Source organism: Podarcis vaucheri (assembly GCF_965113315.1).
Source record: "Podarcis vaucheri genome assembly, chromosome: 16".
Lineage (NCBI taxonomy): Eukaryota > Metazoa > Chordata > Lepidosauria > Squamata > Lacertidae > Podarcis > Podarcis vaucheri.
Genome location: NC_138754.1, coordinates 14,236,787 through 14,250,543, shown reverse-complemented (window position 1 = coordinate 14,250,543; position 13,757 = coordinate 14,236,787). Strand labels below are relative to the sequence as shown.

At 47.3% G+C, this 13,757-nt stretch overlaps 1 protein-coding gene across 7 annotated transcripts in view; it reads right to left on the bottom strand.

The window, feature by feature from the left end:
- Nucleotides 1-922: 922 nt before the first annotated feature.
- Nucleotides 923-13,757, bottom strand: part of CAPN1 (calpain 1) — a 49,211-nt gene continuing 36,376 nt past the window's right edge. For 3 of the 7 annotated variants that reach the window (XM_082202729.1, XM_082202730.1, XM_082202731.1), the window contains exons 16-22: nt 13,294-13,351; nt 12,814-12,878; nt 10,820-10,888; nt 9,609-9,687; nt 8,834-8,950; nt 8,175-8,233; nt 4,479-7,451 (exon numbers count right to left, since the gene is read on the bottom strand). In XM_082202729.1, coding sequence (XP_082058855.1) covers nt 7,425-7,451; nt 8,175-8,233; nt 8,834-8,950; nt 9,609-9,687; nt 10,820-10,888; nt 12,814-12,878; nt 13,294-13,351 — 474 coding nt within the window. In that variant the 3' untranslated portion in view covers nt 4,479-7,424. Of the gene's footprint in view, nt 1,126-1,321; nt 2,358-2,879; nt 3,020-4,478; nt 7,452-8,174; nt 8,234-8,833; nt 8,951-9,608; nt 9,688-10,819; nt 10,889-12,813; nt 12,879-13,293; nt 13,352-13,757 lie in introns of those variants that run through there. The other 4 variants (XR_014214446.1, XR_014214447.1, XR_014214449.1 and 1 more) reach the window with 4 other exon arrangements.

Sequence of the window (13,757 nt, the reverse complement as noted above, 5' to 3'; positions counted from 1 at the left end):
TTTTTAAAATATTTGAACATTGATGTTACTCATAATGCATGTTCTCATGTCCTCTAAGAAATTGATGTATGGGGAAAGGAAGTATTTTAGGAGTAGCTTAAGTTACATGGTTGCTTTCTTTATGCGTTAACCTGCCTTTCATGGCCCATTTCTGTCCTTAAAGACACCCAATTTGGTTTTAAGCTACATCTTCAGCCCTTTGAGGACACTGGTACCGACTATTGTTGTTGTTTAGTCGTGTCCAACTCTTCGTGACCCCATGGACCAGAGCATGCCAGGCACTCCTGTCTTCCACTGCCTCCCGCAGTTTGGTCAAGCTCATGTTGGTAGCTTCGAGAACACAGTCCAACCACCTCATTCTCTGCCATCCCCTTCTCCTTGTGCCCTCAATCTTTCTCAGCATCAGGGTCTTTTCCAGGGAGTCTTCTCTTCTCATGAGGTGGCCAAAGTATTGGAGCCTCAGCTTCAGGATCTGTCCTTCCAGTGACTATAGGTAAAGGGACCCCTGACCATTAGGTCCAGTCGTGGCCGACTCTGGGGTTGCGGCGCTCATCTCACTTTATTGGCGGAGGGAGCCGGCGTACAGCTTCCAGGTCATGTGGCCAGCATGACTAAGCCGCTTCCAGCAAACCAGAGCAGCGCACGGAAACGCCATTACCTTCCCACTGGAGCGGTACCTATTTATCTACTTGCACTTTGACATGCTTTCGAACTGCTAGGTTGGCAGGAGCAGGGACCGAGCAACGGGAGCTCACCCCATCGTGGGGATTCGAACCGCCGACCTTCTGATCGGCAAGTCCTAGGCTTTGTGGTTTAACCCACAGCGCCACCAGCGTCCCTTACTGAGTGCCATATTTGGAATACATTCAAACACTAAAACAGCACCACAGCTCCACCTACAAGGTCTACAGTGATATGACACAAATTCACAAATACAACTGTTTATTTTAATAAGTCATTAACAACGTAACATAACAACAAAGTAACATATAACACTTCATTCGCAAGGCGTCAGGGAACATCAACATAAGCTCTGAAACATCAACATAAGCTCCAGAATCACCCAAAGCCCATAGTCATTCTTCCCTGGAGGAAAAGCTCCAGGCAGAACCATCAAGATTCTCCCTGTAATCATAAAATCACAATACAGTAGATAGATATCAGTAGGATGGACTGGATGGGCTGAGAAATATCCATAACAGTCATCTGCAAACCTTCCTCTCTTTGTCAACACCACTTAAGAACTTTGCATGTAAACATTGAAGTGTTAATAACTGTCATAACAACTGTACTTTACCAAATATTTCTCACAACTGCTCACCTGTAATCTCTGCAATCGCCCCTCTTCTGACATATTCCTCTGTGCTGTAAGAAAAGTATAAAACTCCATGCCTTCTTTTGTTCGGGTTTGCCTTCCTTCGTACCACATTGGACGTTTGGGAATAGTAACCCCTGTTGCAACTGCGCTCTATATCCTGGGAGACTTTCAGGGGCCAAGGGGGCATATTTTCTAGGAATTTTCCAAGAAAATGCCCCCTTCTCGCTGAAACTCTGCCAGAATATGCCCCTTTGCTCCCTGAAACTCTCCCACAATATGCCTCCTTGCTCTCTGAAATTCTCCCACAATATGCCCCCTTCCCCCCTGAAACGTTCCCAGAATATGTCCCCTTGCCCCCTGAAAAGGTCCCAGAATATGCCCCCTTCCCCCCTGAAACCCTCCCAGAATATGCCCCTCCCCCCCGAAACGTTCTAGGAGAGTTTCAGGGGGCAAGGGGGCATATTCTGGGGGAGTTTCAGGGGGCATATTCTGGGAAAGTTTCAGGGGGCAAGGGGACATATTCTGGGAAAGTTTCAGGGGGCAAGGGGGCATATTCTGGGGGAGTTTCCGGGGGCAAGGGGGCATGTTCTAGCCAAGCTTCAGGTAGCAACGGGGCATGTTCTGGCCAACTTTTAGGAAGCATAGTCTGGCCAAATTTCAGGGTGAATGGGGCATATTCTGGGAGAGTTTCAGTGGGGAAGGGGGCATATTCTGGGAAAGTTTCAGTGGGGAAGAGGGCATATTCTGGGAAAGTTTCAGGGGTAAGAAGGCATATTGTGGGAGAATTTCAGAGGGCGGGCTGAATGGAGAGGAAGCAGAGGAGTGGAGCAATTTCTTAGGGGGACTCAGGGGGGATGGGGATATCTTCAGGGGAGACCAGCAGGGAGGAGGACATAGTCTGGTTCGAGGATGAGGGGGACTTATCCCAGGGCAGAGCTAAGGAGGAAGACAGCTGCTTTTGGGGTGGCTATGAGCGGAGCAAGGAGAAAGAGGGTGTTCATAGGATCTTGCAATGCACTTCACTCCTTGGCGCGATTTCCTGTGTATAGCAGAAGGAACAAAGAAAAAAACCCACACCTTTTGAGTATTTCTGCAGCTAAAATCTCTGGAGCTAGAAGCATGTGTGGATCCTAACTTTGCCTCTGTTTGCATCCGGCTTCCCAAATCTGCCCCTGACAATCTCCTGGAATTTTATTTTTATTATCTATACCCTGCCCATCTGGCTGGGTTTCCCTAGCCTCCTTTATGCCAAATGCTAATTATGGGGTGATGTAGCCAGCCAGATGGGTGGGGTAAAAAAAATAAATTATTAGTATTAATTATATTATTAGGATGCATACCATCGGCCTAGTTGTCCGCCTCAGCCTCAACCTGCTTCTGTTTAACTGCTTTGGAATTCTCTGGCGTCTCCAGGGAAACTGGAACCCAGGCATTGTGACACAAATGGCTGCAAATCCCAGGCAACCAAACAGGGATCCTCCGGTTTGAGGGTCAAAGTAAACTCTGCCAGCGGTCTGTTTAACTTTGGCCCACAAGGCCGTTTTTCCACAGTCACACTCACCTGGTCCATTGGAGATGATGAATTGGGCAAGAGTTTTGGATCCATCTTGAATTAGCTGCATAGACTCAGTATCTGGTCAGTTTGCTTTCTCCAGCTCCACCGATTCCCTCTCTGCGGGTGAATGTCCCTCTCCTGAGAGGCTGGGGGAACCAGATGCTACATATTTTATTTTATTGTTTTTTAATTTTCTATACCGCTTTATAGTTTTAATAATTGAAATTGAATAATTGAAATACTTTATTGTCACTTGTACAACTTGTATACAGTGAGATTACATGAGCGCCCCCCACTCAGCTCTCTTAGTCTTAATTCCCCTCGTTTACTGAGGCACACCCACGAAACCTAAAAGTCAGTTGCCCCGTTATCTTTTCATTCAGCAGCCTAACAGCCCACAGATAGAAGCTGTTCTTTACCCTGTTGGTGCGACTAATTATGCTTCTATATCTTCTGCCCAAGGGCAGGAGATCAAGAAAGTGCCGGCCAGGGTGTGAATCATCCCTGAGAATTTTCCTCACTCTCCTGAGGTAACATTCTTCCGTTATTTCATCCAGCAGATTCACGGAACAGCCCATAATATCTTGTGCTGTATTCGCCACCCTCTGTAGGAACTTCCTATCAGTTGATGTCAAACCAGCGTACCACACCGAGATGCAGTATGAAAGGACACTTTCTATTGTGGACCAGTAGAAGGAGATCATCAGATTTTGATTGACATTGTTCTTTTGCAATACTCTGAGGAGATGGAGTCTCTGTTGGGCTTTCTTAACCACCTGGGTTGTATTGATTTTCCAAGTAAGGTCTTCACTGAGATAAATTCCTAGGAATTGAAAGGAAGAGATTCTCTCTGTTGTGTATTGAGTCAAAGGATTTTATATCTGTATTATTGTCTGTATTTGCATTAGGGTTAAGTAACTGCCTTTTGGTTTCAGAGGGTACAGCTACTATTGGTCCATTTAAGCTGCTGTATTTGGATCCTCTGTCTTATTGGTTTCCTCCAAAAGGCAGGACTGTGATTGCCTGATATTGTTCCCTCCAAAATGTATCCGTTCTAGCTAGTTCCCTGTCCCTATAAATGTAGCTTTCCCCTCCTCAGGCTTCAGTCTTGTTTGCTTAAATAAAGAAGTGTTACTACAGAACTGTCTCCAGCATATTATGTCAAGAGAGCTGAAATCACAAACCCCACATCACAACAATCTCCACACAGCCCTCCCTGATGTACAGTGGGGCTAGTTCTCTTCTCTACCTTCAAAAGCCCAACACCATCTCCATTGTCTTGCCGATACTAATAAAAATCTTAAGCGTTTCACAGCATATTAAATAAATAAAACAATAGCCCGTTGATGTTCCTCTGGCCTCATGAGGAGCCACTTTCTAGGGCTGGTGAGTCTGGGCCCTGCCCCCTAGGCCAGGTGGAAAGGGCCTTGCAGGGAGCGGCCTTCACGCTTCACAGCCAGGCAAAGGTTGTGGTTTAAGGCCCACCCTATTCTTCCGACTGTAAATTATTCTAACTTATTCAAGGTTGCATTTTTATATTGTTGTAACCTTCCCTCGAACCGTGTGGTGAAGGAATGAAACTTAACAAAAAACAGCCCAAACCAATAGGGACTCAAGCATCTTGCTTTAATAATAGCACTTCTTTTTTTCCCTTTGGCAATAAAACAAGTCTGTTTCTACAATACAAAACAAAAAGATTAAACAGTAGTACCCAGTTGCATCATAGGAGTGTAAAATAATCCCTGATAACGGAATCTTCTGGCACAATTACAGAAGCAAACATCACCTCAGAAGTCTCCCATTTGGGCACCTCAAGGGAGACATGAAACAGCCTCGGAGGGGAGTGAGGGGGCTTCTGCAGCACCTCAGGCGGCTTTCTGGGAGCAAGTGTGAAGTGGGTGGGGGAGACGAGTAAAGGGCATTCAGCTGCCGCAGCCTGGAGGCCCCAATTCACCCCAAACCAGTCTCTGGGTGAGAATTCTGCCCCTCAGGCCTTGAGGTCAGGCATTGGAATGCTCATAGAAGCTTCCAGAGACAGGAAGCAGCCTGCCCAACTGTTGGCCAAACAGGATTGCCAATCATTTTGTGCCTGACCCTGTTTGATTTCCATGAGTCAGTTCCTTATCCAGATCGTACCTATGGGACTGCCTCTCCCGGTATGCCCCACGGAGGACCTTAAGGTTCATAAATAGCAAAACCCTAGTGGTCCCAGGCCCTGAGGAAGTTAGATTAGCCTCAACCAGAGCCAGGGCCTTTTCAACACTGGCTCCGGCCTGGTGGAACGCTCTGTCTCATGAGACCAGGGCCCTGTGGGATCTGATTTCTTTCCGCAGGGCCTGTAAGACAGAGTTGTTCCACCTGGCCTTTGGCTTAGAACCAGTTTGATTCCCTCCCCCTCTTTCTTTTTCCTTTCTCCTCCTGTGTAGAGGCTGCATCCTAATGTTTTAATGTATTTTAATCTTGTATTTTAATCAACTTGTTTTTATTATTGGTTGTTAGCCGCCCTGAGCCCGGTCTTGGCTGGGGAGAGCGGGGTATAAATAAAATTTATCATCATCATCATCATCCTGGGGGTGGTGGACCCGTAGCCTCCAGGCGTTGCAGGGTTATCAGTTTCCCATTCAAGAAAGGCACCCTCTAGGCAGGACAACAGTCAGAGGGGAGCAAGGCTGGCACAGGCAACTTCTCGAGATGTCAGTGATGTGAAGCTGTGGATGCCAAAAGGCAGGCACCAGTGAGGAAAAGGGGTCCCTCGGGCGAGTGGAAAATATGGGGCTGGAGAAAAGGGATGAAGTCCTTGCAGCCAGATACAGATTGGAAGATAGGAAACCACCCTATGGCGGAGCCAGACCATTGAACCATGTAGTTCTCTTTCCTCTCCCTACCTGGAGATGCTGAGGATTGAACTGTAGAACATGCCACTGAAAGGCAGTCCTCCCCTTAAAAATAAGATTTCAGTCCAATTGCTTCTGAATAAAAGGCTGATATAAGCAGGGAGATCAGAAGCGGCTTTACACCAAACCAGACATTTGGTTTAGCTAGCTCTGTATTGTCTACACTGACTGGCAGCTGCTCTCCAGGATTCCAGACTGTGTTCTCTCCTCTGTCTACCTGGAGATGCCAGGGATTGAAAGCTCAGGCTTCCTCCATGTAGACACAGGCCTTTGCCCATCTGAAGAAGGAGCCCCGCAAAGTCCCCTGTCAGGTCTCAGTCCATACTTGCCAAACTTTGTATTTGCCAAATAAAAAAACAAAAAAAACCAGAGGCCAAAACAGTTACAGAAGTGGGAATATTTCTTTGGCACTGATGCAAATATGTTTCAAAAACATAGAAGGCATCTCACTGGCAAATAGTGAAATACCAGTGGGCAAATCTGAGGCCAAATGCACACTGCACATTTAAAGCACTCTTTATAAAACTCCCCCCACCCCATTATCCTGGGAACTGCAGTTTGTCGAGAGTGTGGAGAGTACTACAGTTCCCAGAATTCCCTGGGAAGAGGGACTGATTTTAAAACTACTCTGGGAACGGTAGCTCTGTGAGGGGGAGAGGGGTCTCACAACAGCACCCTTGACAAACTACAGCTCCCAGGATTCTTTGGGGGAAGCCATGGCTGTTCAATGTGTTTCAAGAGTGCTTTAAACGTATAGTGCAAATACGGCCTGAGTGTAAGAAATATGGCAAATGAGTCGAAGGAAGTGTGGCCAACAGAGGGCTGAGATTTCCCAGCAAGCAGTGCTATGTTGCAGAGTGGGCATCCACCAGACGGCTATAGAAGCAAACTGGGAGGATTGAGCAGACATCCAGCAATAGGGACAAAGAAGGCAAGACATCCCTTTTTAAAAATTAAGGCATCAGGGCTCCCCCCCCCCGCTGCCGTGTGCCTTAGGATTTTTGTCCACTATTTCAAAACAACGCTTCTGTGGGGCCAGCTCTTTGGCTGCCCCCCCTTATCCTGCACATACATCTTAAGACAAAAAAAAAAACAAAAACTTAAGAGGAGGCCAACATCAGGACAAAGCCCTAAAAACTAACCAAAGCCAACAGCCACTGAAAAACTGGCCATCAAGAGGCAAGAGTTTTCCCAGAATGCACTGCTCACTCAGGGCTTTTCCACAGAGCCACCGTTGCTGCTCATGTTGGTGCTGTAATAAGCCCCCATTTTAAAGACAAGGAGCCTGAGGTCAAGTCAGGAAGGCCTCTTGTGCCAAGCTGTGCGGCAAGAGTCTCACTATGGATTGTTATTCAAAGCAAGAAGCAGCTTTGGAGGCAGCGCAGGATCTGAACAGCTTCCGAGGTCACAGGTGATGACCAGGCACGGCGGCAGGGAGCCAAGAGAGTCCACCTTGGCACGTGAGGCAAATGCTGTGTGTGTGTGTGTGTGTGTGTTTAAGCACGTGTCTATTCCTTTATTTGAGGTGGAAGCAGTGAAAAAGCAAGAAGCGACCACATTGTGATGCAAGGCACTTGCAGGTAAGAAGAACGAAAGCACAAAAGATGTCCGAGGAGAAGGGGCCAGACAGCCGTGCAGGGATGGTGCTGTTTCTTCTTCAGGCAAACATGGTTAGTTGTATCCACTGCAGTGCAGGAGAGAGAGATAAAAAGAGGAATAGAGGAGAAATTCAGTTCAGGTCACCGTCAAAAGCAAATCTACCTAATTCACACTTTCTGAAACAATGCATAAACTGAAACATAGACCCATCCTTCAAAATCTGCTCCTCTCCAAATTTTGCAAGTAATGCATACAAAAATGCATACATAGGCTGCAACACAATGCACAATCACATTGGGGAACACTGCATGTAAGTTAATGTAAGTTAAGGATAAATTATTGCAAAAATGCTGGTGGGTTTTCAGGAGGATTAAAAACAGGATTTGCTGTTAGGATTTGCTGAAATAATTTTGGATATTGGGATGCAGAAAAGGGAGGTATGGGGAAGTCGATGAAGTAAGGTTTAAAGAAAAAAGGGATATGAAATTATACATGTTTGTTTGTGTGTCTATTTGTCTGTTTATGTTTATTAAAACTTTGTAAAATCAATAAAAAAATTATAAAAAACATAAAAAAACATAGTAATTCAGAAACTCCAAATGTCATAATCGTTCCTCATAGGAAAACGCGTTCCACCCCCTCAATAATTTTTGTTGCCATTCACCGCACCTTTTCCAGATTTACAATATCCTTTTTGAAGTTCCAGGACCAGAACGGCACACGGTATCCCGAGTGTGATCTCACCAGACATTTGTATCACAGCATTATGACACTGGCAGTTTATTTTCAATGATCAGAGAGGCATTACCTTAACCAAGTCAAAGGTGACGATTCCATCCTTGTCTGAGTCGAGTGCTTGGAAAAACCCTGAAGAGAGAGATGTGGGGTGAGTGGCAGAGTTGAGGGTGGGAATTAAATCAAGATATTTCACTGCAGGACTTCTCTGGGTGGGAACCAAACCCAGATCAACCCTGTTGACTTCAGGGACAGGCTCCAAAGAACTGCGCCAGGAGGGTGGCATGCCCAAAGATGCACCAGGCTGCTGGCCTGCTTCCTCCTTACCCATTTCAAGCTGCTTTGGAAAGAATTTAAGAGCAGCATGGGGAACATATTGCAACTGCATGGAAATTTAAAATGTTGCTGGTGGTTTGCAAAGCCTTTAGGCACACCTAAAGAAACCCTCTAGCCCTGGAGTTAGAGCACTGGGGCATGCAAAGCCAACACCTTTCTAAACTCGCAAGGCCAACACTGCAGTCCCCTGCTACTCCTTTGCCTCCTTTGACTTCTAGGAGAACCCCAAAGAGGGAAGAAGTGGTGCAGACAATAAAAGCCTCCATCAGTCCTCAATAGCTATGGCGTCCTGGGGGTTGGGCAAGGGGGCTTTGCCCATGCCCTCCATAGGCAGACTAAAACAACCTGGTCACACATCAAAATACAAAACGACCACGCTACGAAAAGGGCACTCACGGAACATGGTTTCAAGTCGCACTAAGCAGCAGACAAAATTGTCAAAATCGATGGCCAGATCAGGTTCAGCGTAGCGGGTGATGATTAGCTCGTACAGTTTCTTGTTCAGCTTGAAGCCTGGGCGAGAGAAAGAAAGAGCAAACACATTTCATTCAGAAGCTGGGCGGCTTTCTTAAAAACACAACAGTGTCGCCCGCTTTTGAGGCAAGCCGAGGGACTGTGAGCAATTCAGACAGTCGTGTGCTTTGAAATCCAGCAGTTTAGATTAGACCTTGGTGGGGAATCTGTGGCCCTCCAGACTTTGCAGGATTCCAACTCCCATCACCACTAAACTATGGCCATACCAGCTGGGGCTGATGGGAGTTGAGAATTGAAGAACACCTGTAATACAAAACTTATATGGCAGCTGTATCTCCACTATCCCACCTGGCTGGGTGCTGAGCAGGAAAGACAACGAGTCACAAGGGTCTTTCTCACAGGACCTGAACTGCCCATTTGTCTACATCATTCATGCACAGCTTCCAGTTACAATGAATGAGGAAAGGGCAAAGGAACTGGATATGTTAAAGAAGACAAGAAGGGTCCTGTTAGATCAGGCCAAAGGCTCATCTTACTCCAACATTCTGTTCCCACAGTGGCCAACCACTCAGGATCCCCGGCTGTTAGCTGGGCTTCTTGATTCTGATTGATGACTTGGTTTTAATTCCACCTTGAGGACTAGTTCAGTTGAGAGGCTGCCTAGAAAACTGAATGCAATTAAAAAGGGGCAGATCACCTGCAGCCTCCAGAGCCATCCGCATCTCGTAGGCACTCATGCTCCCCGACTTGTCCAAATCGAACTTCCTAAAGACTGCCTTAAAAGATAACAAAGAGAAAAGGAGATAAGATGCCCCCCCAAAAGGTGTCAACAGTGAACCCAGCGGCTGAGCCCCAAGAATCTAAGGTGTCCAGAGGAAAAAATAAATTATGAGTTCCAAGGCTCCAGTAAAGGTAAAGGTACCCCTGCCCGTACGGGCCAGTCTTGACAGACTCTGGGGTTTGTGCGCCCATCTCACATCTATTGGCCGGGGGCCAGCGCTGTCCGGAGACACTTCCGGGTCACGTGGCCAGCGTGACAAGCTGCATCTGGCGAGCCAGCGCAGCACACGGAACGCCGTTTACCTTCCCGCTGGTAAGCGGTACCTATTTATCTACTTGCACCCGGGGGTGCTTTCGAACTGCTAGGTTGGCAGGCGCTGGGACCGAGCAGCGGGAGCGCACCCCGCCGCGGGGATTCGAACCGCCGACCTTTCGATCGGCAAGCCCTAGGCGCTGAGGCTTTAACCCACGGTCCAGTAGGAACCCATCAATTCATAGTCTAACCACTAGAGGGAGATCCAGAAAGGATCACTAAACTGCAAACTCTCCAGACTTAAGCCCCATCTAGAGAGAAAAGAGATTTCAGAACCAGATTCAAAATTCCTTAACATGCTCAAATTATGATACTGGACATCAACATTCACATTTCAGAATCAAATGGATGTCAAATTACAAAGTTTGATTGTTTGGGCTCTCTCATTTTCAGCTTACTCCATAGATTCCAATTTTTTGAACAGTCAATATCTGCAAAATATTGTTTGCATATCAGAAAACAATTAAGCAGAATTCCCCAGCTTTTCCCTGCAAATAACAAAAATAATTTTAATTCCATTTAGCTATCCTGGTTTGCAGGGGGTGGGGAATCATGTAACCAAGAGAATATTTGTGAAATATTTGGACTGGAGAGTCTTGTGCACCAAATTTTAAACCATGGGGAATCTGTGGACCTCTAGCTGTTGTTGGATTATAGCTCCCATCATTCCTGACTACTGTCTGAGACTGATGGGAGCTGGACTCCACAATATCTGGGTGGGCAGAGGTCCCCACCATTTACCCACCCCACTGTAGCTACGTTTGTGTGGGGTTTTTTTTTACCCATAAATGGCTTTGATGACACTGTGAGCTTACCAAATAGCTCCTGATTTTGGTCCAAAGGATGTTGAACTCCACCAATCCAAGTTTCCCATTTCCATCTCTCTGATCAAGGAAGTGGATGTTAAGGAGACACTGCTGTCAAAATGCCACCGTCGCCTCCTTCCACCATCACCTCCCCTTCCCCTCCAATACCATACTCCCCAAAAATTAGTTTGTTGAACGCTTGCAGGCATATAGCTTAGGCAGAGGTTAAACTACGTCCAGCCTTCACATAGCATTCATTTTGATTCATTTGGGGGAAGGTTATAAGACAATCAACAAGTGTCCCGATTCACTTGCGAGGCACTGTGTCTGTCTTCCCACAAATCGTTCATTCATGCCACGCTTTTCAATCCGGAGCTCCAGTGGCTGCCAATACGCTACTGGGCCACATTCAAGGTTTTTGCATTAATTTCCAAGGCCCTGAGTAACTTGGGTCCAGGATAGTTTAAGGGTTTCCTGACCTCTTATATCCTTGTCTGATCACTGAGATCTTTGGGGGAGTCTCTGCTGCTGGTCCCCCACACGAGGATGAATGGCTCACAACTGTTAGAAGCCATGCATGGAGTGTTGTGGGTTCAAGCCTGCATAAGTCCTTCCTGATTGAGATTAGATGGGCCCCCTCTTGGCTGAATTTCCAGTGCATGACAAAAACTTATCCCAGTAGGCATTTGAAGGCAGCATTTGGTTTTGAGAACAGGCAGGCCCCCTCACTGTGCCTTGAACAGACATTTGTATTTAGACAAGCCTCACCATATGTTTAGAAAGTTTATGTGTTTTTAATTCGTTTTAGTCTATTTTATTGTGGTTTTAATTTTCTGTTTGTTTTAAATTATGGTTGTAACTTTTGTTAGCGATAATTTATTGTTTGATCTTTTTTGTAAATCACTTTGAAGTTTTTTTCTTCTACAAACAAGCTGTATATAAATTTTGCACAGTACGTATTATACACCGTATTTTTCATCCTATAAGGCGCACCGGCCCATAGGACGCACGTCATTTTTTTTGGGGGGGTGAATTAAAAAAAATTATTCCCCCCCCCAGCCCTGGCTGCCGCACCAAGCCTTGCGCTCACCTGCCCGAAGCAGGGGAAGCCCTCCAGAGGGTTCCCCGTGCTTCGGGGCGACAGGCTGCCGCCCCAAGCCTCGCGCACCCGGTGGGACCTCCTGCCGGGCGCGCGAGGCTTGCAGACACTCGCCCGAAGCAGGGGGAGCCCTCTGGAGGGTTCCCCGTGCTTCGGGCGACAGGCTGCCGCCCCAAGCCTCGCACACCCAGTGGGACCTCCTGCCAGGCGCGCGAGGCTTGCAGACACTCGCCCGAAGCAGGGGGAGCCCTCTGGAGGGTTCCCCGTGCTTCGGGCGACAGGCTGCCGCCCCAAGCCTCGCACACCCAGTGGGACCTCCTGCCGGGCGCGCGAGGCTTGCAGACACTCGCCCGAAGCAGGGGGAGCCCTCTGGAGGGCTCCCCGTGCTTCAGGCGACAGGCTGCCGCCCCAAGCCTCGCGCACCCGGTGGGACCTCTTGCCGGGCGCGCAAGGCTTGCGGACACTCGCGGGGGCTGCAGGCTGCTGCCTGCAAGCCTTGTGAGCCCACGGGTACTCCCACCGGGCTTGCAAGGCTTGCGGATAGCTTCCTGAAGCCTGGAGAGCGAGAGGGGTCGGTGCGCACCGATGCCTCTCGCTCTCCAGGCTTCAGCGAAAGCCTGCATTCGCCCCATAGGACGCACCCAGATTTCCCCTTCATTTTGGGAGGGGAAAAAGTGCGTCCTATGGGGCAAAAAATACGGTAAACATCTTTAAATAATTTTTAAAGTCTGTTTTGTTTTGTTTTTATAAAAGTGGATTTATTGCATTAGGGCAAAAGAGCATTATAATCTACTTTAATTAAGCGCAAACCTAAATTGATGGCACATGCTCCTCTCCTGCAAAATACTGAGAACCTGGAGCCGCCTTAAAATACACAGACCCCAAAACCAAAAAGGAAGGATACATCCATGAGGTTCACCATACTCCGACAGGACTCCAAACTGAACCCTTTCGTCCGAAGGTCTTTATCTGCAGTGAAAAGCAAAGAAGGGACAATTAGAGCTTTTCCTTTTACACCCCACGAACGCACGCAGCAAAAAGATGATGGAAATCGTTCAAAGGGACACTCAACAGTAGCACAAGGAAGCCACAAACCCTGGAACTATATGGCAGGTTTGTTACAAGTCCATGTGCAGGAAGATGGCGTGTTGCTGGTGTTCAAACATTTTAAATGGTGAAATCTGGCAACACTTTTGTTGCCAAAGGGCCCTGGCAACACAAAGCTTTGCCAAATTAGTTTTATTCTCTGTTGAATACAACACTCAGCATTTGTTGTACGCACATGCACACATTCCCTGACTTTCTGCACGATAAATGTTTTGCTATTTTAATTTCTTTTTTTAAAAAAAAGATGAAGAGGTTATGAGTTAGTATCGGTGCTTACGTTTCCCTATGATTCTGTTGAGGATAGTCTGCAGTTCACGAACGCTGATTTCCATATCCTGCAAGGAAGGGTGGAAAAGAGGAGGAAAAAAAGATTCAATGTTATTTTAAGCCCACCTCTGAGCCACTCTTAAAAGAGGCGATTCCTGGAGAGGCCTGAAGTCAAGCCCTTTGCTCAGAACCTGCTCAGAACTGGAACCTGTTTCCCCATCACAGCTCCAGGCACCTTTGCATATGCAAGCTAAGTGCTCTGCTGCTCAGCTAGGACAAAGGTGGGGAACTTAATGTTCCTTAAACTCCCCCTCCACCTACCACTGGCCAACTTTCACAGGTGGGTGAGGTGAGCACCAAGCATCAGCTGATCAGCAGGGCCTGCCAATCCTCCATTTGGCAAGAAGTCACCTTTCACCTGCTCCACACCTGCACAGCTTGGTCAAAATAGTAAGGAAACACTTTACCAGGCTG